Consider the following 13,932-nt stretch of genomic DNA (forward strand, 5'->3'; position numbering starts at 1 on the left):
AACCGCAGCAAACAGGGGTGGTTCGGTGTGCACATGCACACACATCCCCACGCTGGTGGGGTTGCATGCATCAGTACGGAGGCTGCTCAAGAACAGAGATCGCTGGTCTCTTTCTCTCGTCTCGCTGCATGTATCTACGCAGAGAAGATGGCGAGCGCTCCAAGCACAGCCGGCGCACAGGCCGCACAGACACAAGTGCTCGAGCCTATACTGCACAGATGGAGGGATCAGTCTGCACATGCATGTTTGACAGGCAAACGAATGCATTTCCGTGCAGGGAAGAAACGGGAGCGGCGCAGCAAAGTGGCGCCGCCAGACCCATAAGTTGCGCCATGCGAAACCAACGTCTCTCGAGATTCCGAGTCAGCAGCTGCCGCGGCTGTACGCCTCCTCGAAGGGTGCACGTTTGGTGCTTCTCTCCCTTCCAAACTCGAAGGCGCTCAAAACGGCTTCCTGTTAAGGCCTGTGCCTTGCGGCACGAGACCGTCCTTCGCAGCCATGATGGCGATCAGATCTACCAGCCTTGCCGAATAGGAGAACTCATTGTCGTACCAGGAAATGAGCTTCACAAAGTTAGGATTCAACATGATGCCTGCATTGGCGTCGAACACGGTGCTGCACTCCGTGCCGGTGATATCCGAAGAGACAACGTCTTCTTCGGTGTATCCCAAAATGCCCTTCATGTCGCCTTCCGCTGCGGCTTTAACTGCCGCTTTGATCTCTTCATAGGAAGTGCTCTTCTTCAGACGGCACGTCAAGTCAACCACCGAGACATCCAGCGTGGGAACGCGAAACGCCATGCCCGTCAGCTTGCCCTTCATATGTGGCAAGCAGCGAGCGACGGCTTTTGCCGCCCCTGTAGAAGAAGGAATGATGTTAGAGCCGGCGGCTCTCCCGCCACGCCAGTCCTTTGCGCTGGCCATGTCAACGACTCGCTGGGTGCCCGTTACAGCATGAACGGTCGTCATCAAGCCTTCCTCAAGACCAAAATTCGAGTCGATCACCTTCACGAGGGGCGCCAGACCGTTCGTCGTGCAGGAAGCACAGGATACCACACGCATCTCAGGTGTATAGGCAGTTTCTGCATTCACCCCGACCACCAGCGTCGGCGTTTCCTCGTCCTTCGCAGGAGCCGAAATCACCACGTGACGCGCACCCCCCGGCCTGCACATCGCAGACAGACGAAATAATGCAAAACAGTCATCGAGAAAAAAGGCGCAATGACAGACAACACGTATACAGCGGCAGCAGCTCTCAGGAGACTCTCCCGTGCGGAGCGCAAGCGACTGAGCCGCGCACTGCGCGCGCCAAACGGCGAGAAGTCGGGCTGCGCAGCAGCACGGGCGCTGACTGGCATCCGCGAGCTCCTCCCCAGGAAGCAGCAAGCCACGAAAACGAAGAGGGCCAGGTGCAAGTCGACTTCGTAATCACCTGTCAACATGCAGCGAAGCATCCTTCAGCGTGCAAAACGCGCCTGTACTCTCGCAAACAAAGTCTGTACCGCTGGCTTGCCAGTCAATCGTCTTGGGATCGCGCGAAGAAGTAAGATACACCTTCCTGCCGTTCACAAAGAGGGTGCCGTCTTGAACCTCTACCGTTCCGGGAAAACGGCCATGAACAGAGTCAAACTTGAGCATGTACGCCAAGTACTCTGGAGACATGCTGCTGTTCACGTGGGTGATAGCCTGCACGCAGCGCAGGAAAGAACGCAGCGCATGCAGCAGCAGCAGCATGAGTGGGGCAGGAAAGGCTCTCTGCGCCTTTTGGTGAGGGAGCCGTTTCTCCACCACCCCCCCCCCAGTTACCCCCCGTCGCGCCTTGCTCTAACGCCGTCGCATGGGTGCCTCGTAACACACCATGTCTGGTCGAGAACTTGCAATTCTAAACACAAGACGCCCTATCCTGCCAAATCCGTTCACGCCAATGCGGATGCGTGCATCCTGAGTCTCGACTCCGGGGGTAGCCCAAACTGCCGTCGCTGCACACGCACACACAGACACATGCATGCATGCACACCGACACACACTTTACACTCCTTCTTCCTCTACATTTACACACACTTTACACTCCTTCTTCCCCTACATTTACACACACTTTACACTCCCCCTTCCCCTACATTTATACGCACTTTACACTCCTTCTTCCTCTACATTTACACACACTTTTCACTCCTTCTTCCTCTACATTTACACACACTTTACACTCCTTCTTCCCCTACATTTACACACACTTTACACTCCTTCTTCCCCTACATTTGCACACACTTTACACTCCTTCTTCCCCTACATTTACACACACTTTACACTTTCTCTTCCCCTACATTTACACACACTTTACACTCCCCCTTCCCCTTACATTTACACACACTTTACACTCCCCCTTCCTCTACATTTACATATTTAGGTGCCTCGCATAGATCCAGAAGCGCAAAACATGAACACAGAGGCACGTCCACAACGCTAAGTGTAGAACCCTAAACGTCCTCGCTTACCAGATGAGGCTTTATTTTCATTCGCGGAGAGCTGGTTGTGGGGACGAAGGCTTCGTTTACTCCCCGACAACGTTGCACCCGCTGGAGAGAGGGGGCTTGCGCTACCCCCAATAAAGCCTAGAGAGGATTGCAGCAGCTCCTCGAGGAGGCTTTCTTCCGATGTCTCAACTTCACTACTCGCCTCTTCCTCTACTTGCTTCATATTCCGTTCTGTAGCAAGCACTTCAGCTGCCAGTTCCTAAGAAGCACACCCATACATACACATGAACATACCTACACATACACATGAACATACCTACACATACACATGAACATACCTACACATACACATGAACATACCTACACATACACATAAACATACCTACACATACACATGAACATACCTACACATACACATGAACATACCTACACATACACATGAACATACCTACACATACACATTAACATACCCGTAAATACACACCAATACATACGCATAAGCACACTTGTACATACATGCCTACATATATACCTGGTACACACACATATAAATCGGCAAAGACTCCAGTATCTAGAGCGCCATCGCTACAGGCTGCCCCCCTAGCCTCTTTTCTTTACGCTGCACTCGAGCTGATCTGTCTGCACAACGTAGTTGCGGAGCAAATTTAAAGGCATGCCTTTGCGAGTTCGCAGATGCTTTCTGCGTTGGATGCTCCTGCTTCTTGAAGGGCAGTCATCAGTGGCATGGGCTCCACGCCAAGCTCATTCATGAGATCAAGAATAACGGCTTGCAGCTCCTCCTTCTGCACGGATGGGCTTTCCACGGATTCCACGGCGCGATGGCAGAGAGAAGACGCAGCAAGAGAAAGATACGCGTTTGACAAAGCGCATCGAGGCGATTTCGACGCCTGCCCTTCCTGCATACTGCATCGTGGGTGCTCTACACACACGGACGGCGATTCGCTGAGTTCATAGCATGCAACTCGATCGAACGGCTCTGCAGAAGCGTTTGTTATCCAGCGCAGACACATACACACGCATGTATTTGTACAGATGTACATGCGTACATAGATACATATGCATACATGTGTTTGTGTATTTAAACCGGTGCGAGAGCATCCGTTTGTCTATTGTGGCTCACTGAGCACCCCACAGAGCTTGGAGGATCTATTTGAGGAGAGTGCGGTTGTGCTAGCATGCAGCGAAGGGTAAGCAGCGTACCGAAGGCGTTGTGGAAGAAGACATTCAACACCTTGCCACGGGCACTATCGAAGAAACGGAAGTTTCGCGGAGCAAACACAGCCAGGTTGGGAGAATCCTCGGGAGACACCCCGTCTTGGGGGTCCTCTGTTTCTGTTGCTGCATTTTCGAAAGCTGCAGAAGTGTTTTCTGCGGAGAGTTCGGCGCTGTCATCATCAGCTTTTTCTGCCAGAGCTTCCCCGACTTCCTCTGCTTCCCCTTCCCTTGAGAGAAACGGCTGCAAGCCCTCTGGAGAGACGGCGTCTCCCTCTGCGTTTAGAGGGGTTACAATTTCCGTGAAGGTGTTCACGCTGAAGACGGCCTGTCCTTCGTCTTTTGAAATGCTGTCTAGTTTGAGGGGTAATACGGGGAGAGCGGCGGAAGCCGCCACGCAGAGGATGGCGGAGAATCGCATTTTTCGGAGCTTTGAGGACGGCAGCACTCAGACACAGGAGACCGGAAGCCTCGGTGTAGAGAAGACGGGGCAGGGGGGAGTGGAGAGCGACGACGGCAGCGGCACAAGGAAGCGGCACATACGGGCAGAGACACGCCACACACGAGGAAGAGACAGAAGCGGCACTCCTGCTGAGTATTTAGAGTTGCATTTGGAGTTTCGGAGGCGAAGAGATACACCCTGCGGAGGCGGCACTGCCAAGACGGGGGACGGCAGTCGGGGGCGTCGATTGCAGCACACACACGGCACACAGACAGAGCAGGGAACGCGGGGAGTCTCTGGGGATCTGGGGGCAGCTGCCTCTACCGCCGCCTCTAGGCGGAAATTAGGGAACGTCTCTGCAATTGTCTACTCGTGTCGATAAAAGACAGACATCAAGGATCCGTAAACACGGCAGATCCGAGACCTCACGCAGCCCCTCCCTCCCGCCCTGGGGAGGCCCCTCCCCACGGAGGGAGGGAGGGGCACGATGCGACGGCGTCGCTTCGCATATCACTTGTATCGGACAGACTCTCTGCAGCGCATCCCAGCACTCTACAAAGGCCACGCGCTTAAATTCTCGGACTTGTTTGCGCGGGGGGAGAGGGGGGGATGGGTCGGAGGTGAACACTTGTTCGGCCCGCTGTCCATCCGGTTCTAGAAATCGTAGTCGGATGACCCCTCAAGTTCATGCTAAATCATCCGAAATAAACGAAATCGCTGCACTTTATATTCTAAAAACACTCTTGAGCTCCTAAACCCGTTTTTTGGTCATGAAAGCCAACTTGGCTAGCGTTGATGTCCTGTACGTACACCCGAGGTACGGTTGCGCGCATACCGGTGGCACCGGGGTCGTTTGCGATGGAAAATTCATGAGAATCTGAAAAAAGAGTTTGCGCCTTCACTTGAGCCCTACACTAGAGGCCAAGTGCCAAATACTCACCGTACTAGGTTCTACCCAAGACACCCCAACGCGCATCTGCAATTCCATGCCACAGCTCCGTATCCGTTTCAGACCGATAGGGTCTGCTCGTGCATGCACAAATAGTAACATGCAACCCCCGCTCTACATAGGGGATTTGCTTTGCAAAAAAAGTACAGCTACCCCGAAAACCAATAGACTCGAAACGGGCACCTTATTTAAAAGGTCTTTGGTAGGGTGCCGGCCTTCCAGGAGCAAGCCCAAGGCTCCTGGCGTGGCAAAGCCAATGCCGCTGTAGCGCGCTGTCGCTGCTGCAGCGATGGGCAGCTAGCAGCAGCAAATGGCTAAAAGCAGCCAGGAAGGAATTTTTGCGGGGCTGCTAGGGTGGTAGCGCAACCAGAAACGTCCTACTAGGCAGTGCCCCTGCTGCTGCGTGTTCCTTGGTACTTATTTACGACAGCGGCTGCCTCAAGGAGGAGCAATTGCGAAGGACGCTCTGACGTGCACACGTGGCTTAGAGCTTACCCCTAAGGTCGTCCAACGCTGCAGTGCTAAGGAGACGTCGATCAGGATCTTTCGCTGCAGCCACATACACCACGCACGCCTGCAGCAGTTACGATGGCTCGAGGCAGACGCTTCTGCTGCCACACCAGCGTGCAAGGGGCAGACGAGACGCGCAGCTTTTATTAAGGAACTTAATGGCAGCACAGACCATCAAGACGCAAGAGAGAATTGTAGGGGGCCACGTCGAAACGATCACGTGCAATGCGTATCCGTCAACCCCCCGTTATTCCTATCCCCCGCTTTTCCCCCACCCCCCAAATCAGTGCAGCATCCGAAAAACCTCACAAAACATACCACAAGGCCAAGGACGGAGCAGCAAAAGATAAACAGCAAAGCACAGCACGCAAAATACAACCGCCCGTCTTACTGCCGCACCAACACGGCTCACACGACACACATGCGTCTGGTGCGAGCCGATGCTCCATGACTCGAAACGACTAGCTGTCCATACATAGATACGCATACATATTTATATAGGTGGACAACTGTATGCGTAAACATCTAGGCATCGGACCAAATACACATACATATATATAATATACACAGGCACATCAAACAAACGCTAGAGAAGGCCCCTCCTCACCCTCCACAACATCGAGAAATTCCCGCATGAAGTTTGGGAGGTGCGGTGCATCAAGCAGCAAGTCTTTGTAGAGACCCTCGCCCTCCTCGTTCAAGCCCATGAAATCGCGCAAACTGCAACGCATACATTGCAGCAGCAAACAGCGGCAAAAAGGCGCGCGCATCAGCTGCTGACACCACGTGCAAAAGAAGGTTCCCTGCCCACGTTCTGCCACCCCCCCTCCTGTCCCTCTCCCTCGAGCGAAAAACACACTTCTCAGCAGCAGCTGCAGCAACGCAGCCGCACTGAAGCAACGAACACAAGAGGCACCCTAGAAAGCTGGCCCCTACCCAAATTTCAGCGTGTCTGGAGGGAAAGCGTCTGTAGAAGCAAGCGCAACCAGAAACTGGAAAAGCGTTTGCCTCTGCTGCTTCTGCGACTCCTTGTCGGAGACGAGCTTGTCAGCCGCCACCAACAACAATTCCAGCAACAGCGCCTGCAAGCCAAGCGCACAAGCTCACGCGAAAAGACAAGCCTCTCGCTGTCTGGACACCTGGGGACGCCGACTTGCGCAGGCAGCAGGTGCACTGTTGAGAGGCGTTGCAAGAAGAAGAAGCGTATTTTTGCTCCCATAAGCCAGCGAGAGAGATCCCCGACGAGCCGAGTAGGTGCACAGCAAATACATCCAGAGCAGGAAGCGCTCTCTCACACACATGGTGGAAGATATACACATACATACATATATAGATCGATAGGGAGAAAAACAGAAAAACAGAGAAAAAGAAAAGGGAAACCGTGAGGGAGGCGAGAGAAAGGAAGAACCACAAAAACGGTCTTTTTCTAAAATTTTGAATCGACTGTCGATGAGTGAGTTAGAGAGAGAGACAGGCTGCAGGAACGAATCTTACCTGCTGCGCCTCCGGTCCATCGCATTGAATGCCGCTAAAAACTTCGATGCCTTCCTCCACAGTTGAACAAATCAAGTCGCTAAACTCGCGCCTTGCAGCAGCGCGTGCCCCCTCCACATCCAGCAATCCACCTACGCCGCTGCTTGAGCTGCTGCCTCCAGCCCCTGCACTGCTGCTGAGCGAAAAAGTAAACACAGCAGCGACATCCCCCTTCAAATAATGCACGAGCCGACGCATGCAAGCAAGCGGGGTGCAACACGCTTGCTTGCAAAAAACACGAAAAAGAACGAACGAGACACATGGCCGCAAATGCCAGCTCTTCTCGCAACTTATCCAGACAAGCAGTGCGATGCATATCGCTATGATTTACGTGTCTGTCCTGCCAGCCAACATCCATGCACAGACGTATACACATACATACAAACATATGTAGATACATGTGCATACATACGCATACACATACGTATATGCACATAACACAAATATCTACACACATACATGAGTATACATATATAGATATATGCATATACACCTCTTGTCGAACTTTTTCTTCTTCTTGTCGTCCATAGAGACTATGACGCGGCGGGAGTCACTCAAGACAGAGCGGCGAGAATCTCCTCCATGAGCTCTTCGGTCGCGATCACGTTCCTGCCGCATCCTCCCGAGTTGACTGAAAGGTGAAAAACGCAATGCAAAAAAGGGTGTCATGAGCATAGGGGAAGGAGGCAGGGGAGGGGGCAGGAAAAAGCCCACACAAACAGACGAACAGGTACATTGGCTAGATAGACACATCCATGCATGCATGCATGCATCAGGAGGCTGCTGCTTTAGCCGTTTAGCTCCCGCAGCAGTAGTTATTGCTTTAAAACTTGAACCGACGTCCGTCTCGGCTGTCTTACCTGAAAGCAGATTGGCTGCTGCTGCTGATGCTGCCCAATCCTCCAGAGGCAGCAGTCATTGAGGTCTACAAACATGCATACATACACATATACACATACATATACACATACATACACAAATACACATACATACACATATACACATACATATACACATACGTACATGCACATATACACATACGTACATACACAAATACACATACATACATACATACATACATGCACATATACACATACATACACATATACACATATATACATACATACATACATGCACATATACACATTCATACACATATACACATACATACACACATATACATACACATACATACATACACGCACATATACACATACATACATGCACATATACACATACATACATACACATATACACATACATACATGCACATGTACACATACATACACACATATACATACACACATACATACATACATACACGCACATATACACATACATACATACACATAAAGCCATATATTTTAATCCTCGTACGAGAGTTCCTAGATCCTGCGAGGAGAGAGAGAAACAGCAATTTTAGATCCATTGACGTACAGCATTAGAAGGCGTCTTTGTGTGGGCAACTGCACCGCCTCTCTTGCTGGATGCCAACTCCCACCCTCCCTCATCTGCATTTGCGAGGTGCTTGTCGCGATAATAACCGTCCTTAGGATACGAGAGGAGACCACTTCCGACGCTTCCTGCTGCAGCAGGAGTGCCCCCCCCCCCGCCTGCTGCTCCATGCTGCTGCTGCTGCGCATGCAGCTCGTCAAGGGTTGTTGGACCCTCTCGCTGATGCGGAGGCTGCCGCTTCCAGTTCGCTGCACGCGAATCCAAGACATCCTTCATGAGACACCGCACGCGAAAAGGCAGTGTCGTGTCACTCGCCAAAGCCTCGACTGTTCGCATGCGCGAGCAAAACTCCTCATACAATCGCCACTGCAAACGCAAAAAAAAAGCCACACAATCCCCTCAAACCGTCCCCCCTATACAGGCATCCTCCCCAAAGGCACAAACAAGAAGCACACGGCAACAACACTTTTTCGTCCTCCACCTTTTCTATTTTCCCCCCCATCACCTATTCTTTTTCCCCTCCACCCCACCCCCAATTTCACCCGCTTTTGTCTCTCGCACAAGGCACTGAACAAGCGCGCAGTGCAAATGCAATCCAGAAGAAGGCTTTCTGCCGCGCTAGCAGCAGCAACAACAATACACCCAACCTCCCCCCTTTAACCCACCATCACCCCGCCTCTCTGCAAGGCAGTGCCTTCCGCAACAGTGCCTCACCTGCGGATTGTCGAAGAAAGGGCCAACTGTATGCAGGAAGGCACAAAGAGCCTCAACGTGATGAACCCCCTGATCTTCGCCATTGCTCGACGCAATACACTCTTCGCGCTTCTGCAGCAACCTGTCGATACACTCCAGCAAGATAGCCTGCGAGATCATCTTCGACTTGAGCAACTCACCAACAAAGATCATGTTGCCTGCAATCAATGAACAAAACACAGACAGACAGACACACACACAGCTCCCATCCACCCATTGTACATGCAAGCAAGCATCTATGATGCATACTACATGCATAGACGCTAATACACGTAGAGGCTAACATACACATACACATAGACGCTTGCATGCATGCATACATGCATAGACGCGAACACACATAGAGGCTAACATACACATACACATAGACGCTTGCATGCATGCATACATGCGAGATACACGCTTGGTCGCCAACACAAACACATAAAAAGGCTGCCGCCTCCCTCCCCCTTTCCTGCATCGCACGCAACCCCACCAGCTCTCCGCGGACGTACCCGTCATTGTCTTTTTGTAGTTGAGTTCAAATTCGTAGGCATCGTCAGCATTGAGATCCTTCGGCACGGAAATGGGTTCTAAGTTGGCATTGAAAGAATCTTCGCACTGGTCAATCAAGATTCTGAGGGTGTAGCAAGCGACAGCAACACACATCCACCACCACGGGGGTGCTATAAAGGCATGCACGCTGATGCAAATCAGCCCACAACAACCCTGACAACAACCATAACAACAACCCCACCCCCTCAAAACCAATCTGAATGCCTCCGCCGTACCTCCTGAACTTCGTATTTCGGTGATCATCCTCGAGAAGCTCCTGAAAGTCGAGTTTCAACTTCCCACAGAGCATGACATACATCTGCACAAACGCAACGCACAGCTCTTGAACCGACAGTTGACACCATGCAAGAACGACACTATCTTCCGGCATCCATCTTGCACAAAAATGCAATCGTCGAAGCAACACCTTCTCCCAGTATTACGTGCATGTATATATTTCTCTATTATATATATATATATCTCCCTCTACTATCACTCTTTCCGCATCCCCGCAGCAGAACAAAACAAGCTAGGCAAGCAGCAGCAACAAGTCGAGCAGCGTGCCGTCCAGAGGACGCCTTTGAAAGATCAAGAGGAGACAGACAGAGAGAGCCGCGCATCTGGCAAGCGCATGACAGCAGACACACCTGGATAAAGTGGTGCTGAGCAACGGCTTTCTCAAACACCATGCGCATAAGGCACTTGACTTCCTCTTCCACCTTGATGCCTGCCGAGAGGATCTGCTGGTAAATGCGATCAAACTTCTCGATTGTCAACTTATTCAAAAGACCCTTCAAGTGTCGCTGCAATACCAGACGCGCATCCCTGCAAAACAACACACAGCCACCACTCGCGGATTCAAAACATGGACGTGACGATCTTGAAGTGCAGCACAAAACATCATACACCCGCCACCCTCCCCCGCGATCCAACTCGAAGCTGCTCAAGCACGTTTTCGAGGGGCAGTCTTTTAAGTATATATACATACAAACATGGTGCACTCATATTTACACACACACACACACATATACATATATATATATGTATATGTACTCCAAAGAGAGAGATATGCATACACACATGTATATACACATATGTAAGTGCGTGCAACACCTACATACACACAGCATTACACGCAGACAGCGTGACATAGGGGGTCGGAAGGCTGAAACAAAAACACGCAAGGATTTCCCCCTTCAGCGAGCTGCCCAAGGCTGTCACCGCACACCAAAAATCCAGCAGCATCACGGCAGTCTCCACAGAGTTCCCTGTAAGAATGCAACAATCGCCTCACTCCTTTTGCTTTTCTTGAATAACAACCCACGAGTCTTTCGAGGGTGAGGGCAGCGTGACAGCTTGCGGCACGGGCTGCCTCTGCAGTCTCTCCCGACGAACGCTGGTGAAGTCTGGAGGCTTCTCCTGAGAAAAGAAGCCTCCTAAAGAAACACTTGACGGTCTTGCTTGAGCAGGCAACCCAGCCATGCTGCAACAATAGCACAAAAAAACATGCATGCACATATGCGTATTTTTGTTTTGCTTAAACAGATGCAAAAATCACAAAAAGTACCAACCACACACATATATATATACATATACGTCTAGTAGAAGTTGCATCTTGCCAGCATTTTTCCTTCCCCCGCCGTCAAGATCCCACCACATCCTGGAGGGGCAAAAACAACACCCCCAGCAACAAGTCAACCCTCTTTCTTTCTTCTCTTTCTGTCTCTGTCTCTCTCTTTCTCTCCTCTCTTTCTCTCTCTCTCTTCTCTTTCTCTCTCTCTCTGTCTCTCCCTCCCTATTTCCCCTCTCTCTCTCTCTCTCTCTCTCCCTATCTCTCCCCTCTTTCTCTCTGTCTCTCCCTATCTCTCCCCTCGTTCTCTCCTCTCTCTCTGTCTCTATCTCTCCCCCCTTCCTTTCCTCTCCCTCCCTATTTCCCCTCTCTCTCTCTCTCCCTATCTCCAAATGCATATCGCGACACTTACCGAGCAGCGCCGAATGAACGCATCATTCCGTCCTCCTGATGAGCGTCTCGTTGCGCCTTTCTTAGCCACTGCTGCTGCTGCTGCTCTGTCGAGGATGCCTGCTGCTGCTGCGAAGAAGAAGAAGTGTGCTGCAGTGGCTTTGGAGAAGCTTGAGGGATCATAAATGCGCCATCTACGAGGCAAATCACGGCGGGTGTTTCAGGAGGCCTACAACTGGGATAAGTTTTTATTTTCGCGAGAAATCCAATGGAGTAAACTCTTGTTGCTGTTGTTTCTGCTGCTGCTGGCTTGAAGGAAGCAGTCAGGGAGGGAGCAGACAAAGCAAGCCCGTCTTCCGCGGTGTCTTCGTCTCCCCACGCATCCTTGGGAGTTGCCTTTTTCGTAGCCACATCGCTGCTGCTCGAAAGCTTTGCTGCTTCAGCACGTGGCGAGACTGCACGAGACAATGACAAACCCTTGCCGCTTGCAGAGGACGGAGATCGTGAGCGCCGTCGTCGAGCTGCTGTTGGAGGCTTCAAACTTGCAGCTGGTGCAGCTGGTGCAGCTGGTGCTGCTGGTGCTGCTGTTGCTGCTGGTGCAGCTGGTGCAGCTGTTGCAGCTGGTGCTGCTGCAGCGGCACCAGCTGCAGCGGCAGTTGCTTCACCTCCCCCAGAAGGTACAGCAGCGCGAGTAGTCACCGGCTGCTCTTGCTGCTCTTGCTGCTCTTGCTGCTTAGACGTCGTTTTCGAAGCCTTCCCGCTTTCTCCTGCTTTTGATGAGGAAAGCGGATGCACTGACGTGTCGCCTGCCACGCTGCTCGCTGCTGGCGCTGAAGTCTTGGTGGCAGCAGCAGCAGCAGAAGACTCTGCATGTGCTACAGCACTGCTGCTGCTGCTGCTGCTGGAAGGCAGCGGTGTGGGAGGTACCGCGCTCCACTCGCTGATGTGAGGCTTCGACGGCTGCTGTTGCTGCTGCTGCATTTGCTGTTGCTGCTGCATTTGCTGTTGCTGCTGCATTTGCTGCTGCATTTGCTGGTGCTGCACGCGTCTTCGTTCTTCAGCCTTGACTGCGTCTTTTCTTCCTTGAGGCAGTGCAAATCGCTGCCACTGCCCAGGTAGAAGAGGTGTCTCTGCTTCGAGTTGTTGCGGTTGTTGCTGCGCTCGCTTCACGAATGGTCTCGCCTTTGGCCATATGGGAGTAGCAGAAGAGTCTTCTTCTTCCTGCATTTGCTGCTGCACTTGCTGCTGCTGTTGCTGCTGCTGTTGCTGCTGCACTTGCTGCTGCACTTGCTGCGCCTCCCCCTTCGCAGCAGCAGCTGCGGCTGTCGCGACTGCGCTTCCTCCCCCGACAGGCTGCTTCTCGGAGTCGTCGATCCCAGATGCAGCAGAAGACGTGACACCTCCTGCTGCATGTTCGGCAGCGGCAGATGCCGACGCGCTTACAGCCGTTTGCGGCTGCTGCATTTGCTGCTGCTGCTCGCCAGGCGTAGTTTGTCGAGGGGGGGGAGTCACCCACCGACCTAAGGGCAGTCTTCCAGAGCTCCACACTCCCGCTGGCTTTGGCAGCTGCTGCTGCTGCTGCTGCTGCTGCTGCTCCTTGTCTTGCTGCTGTTGCTGTTGCTGCTGCTGCTGCTTTTCTTGCGGCTCCTGTTTCTGCTGCTGCTGCTGCTGCTGCAAGGCAGCAGCAGCAGAAGCACCCTCTGCGCTCTCGGGAGGAAGCTGCTGCCGGTAGGGCAAGCGACGATGCGCATGCGCCGATTGGTGGAAAGTACCACCCCGACCACGAACAACACCCCCCCCCCCCGTGCCTCCCCTTCCGCTGCTGCTGCTGCTTCGATCAGACGACCAGGGGGGAGAAGGCGAAGAGGCTTCTTGCTGAGAAAACGATCCGCCACTGCTGCTGCCTCGCGGAGCAGTGCCTCCACGAGCACGACTGCTGCGTGCAGCAGCCGCTGCTGCTGCATGATGCGAGGAGGAGGGGGGATGGTGATTGTGGTGGGAGGAGTGAGGGTGGTTATGATGGTGGGAGGAGTGAGGGTGGTTATGATGGTGAGGGTGAGAATGGTGGGAGTGTTGCGCCCCCGACGTCGACA

At 52.5% G+C, this 13,932-nt stretch overlaps 1 protein-coding gene across 1 annotated transcript; it reads right to left on the reverse strand.

The window, feature by feature from the left end:
• Positions 1-440: 440 nt before the first annotated feature.
• Positions 441-13,303, reverse strand: LOC34623754 (glyceraldehyde-3-phosphate dehydrogenase). Its single transcript, XM_026335957.1, has 8 exons — positions 13,299-13,303; positions 13,074-13,175; positions 3,576-3,771; positions 3,148-3,465; positions 2,552-2,729; positions 1,857-1,951; positions 1,432-1,685; positions 441-1,164 (listed from the first exon to the last, which is right to left on the reverse strand). Exons 1-8 carry the CDS (start codon positions 13,301-13,303, stop codon positions 441-443), a joined length of 1,872 nt encoding a protein of 623 aa, XP_026191742.1.
• Between the last annotated feature and the right edge of the window lie 629 nt (positions 13,304-13,932).

This window comes from Cyclospora cayetanensis, unplaced genomic scaffold (assembly GCF_002999335.1).
Source record: "Cyclospora cayetanensis isolate NF1_C8 unplaced genomic scaffold, CcayRef3 CcayRef3_contig_87, whole genome shotgun sequence".
Classification (NCBI taxonomy): domain Eukaryota; phylum Apicomplexa; class Conoidasida; order Eucoccidiorida; family Eimeriidae; genus Cyclospora; species Cyclospora cayetanensis.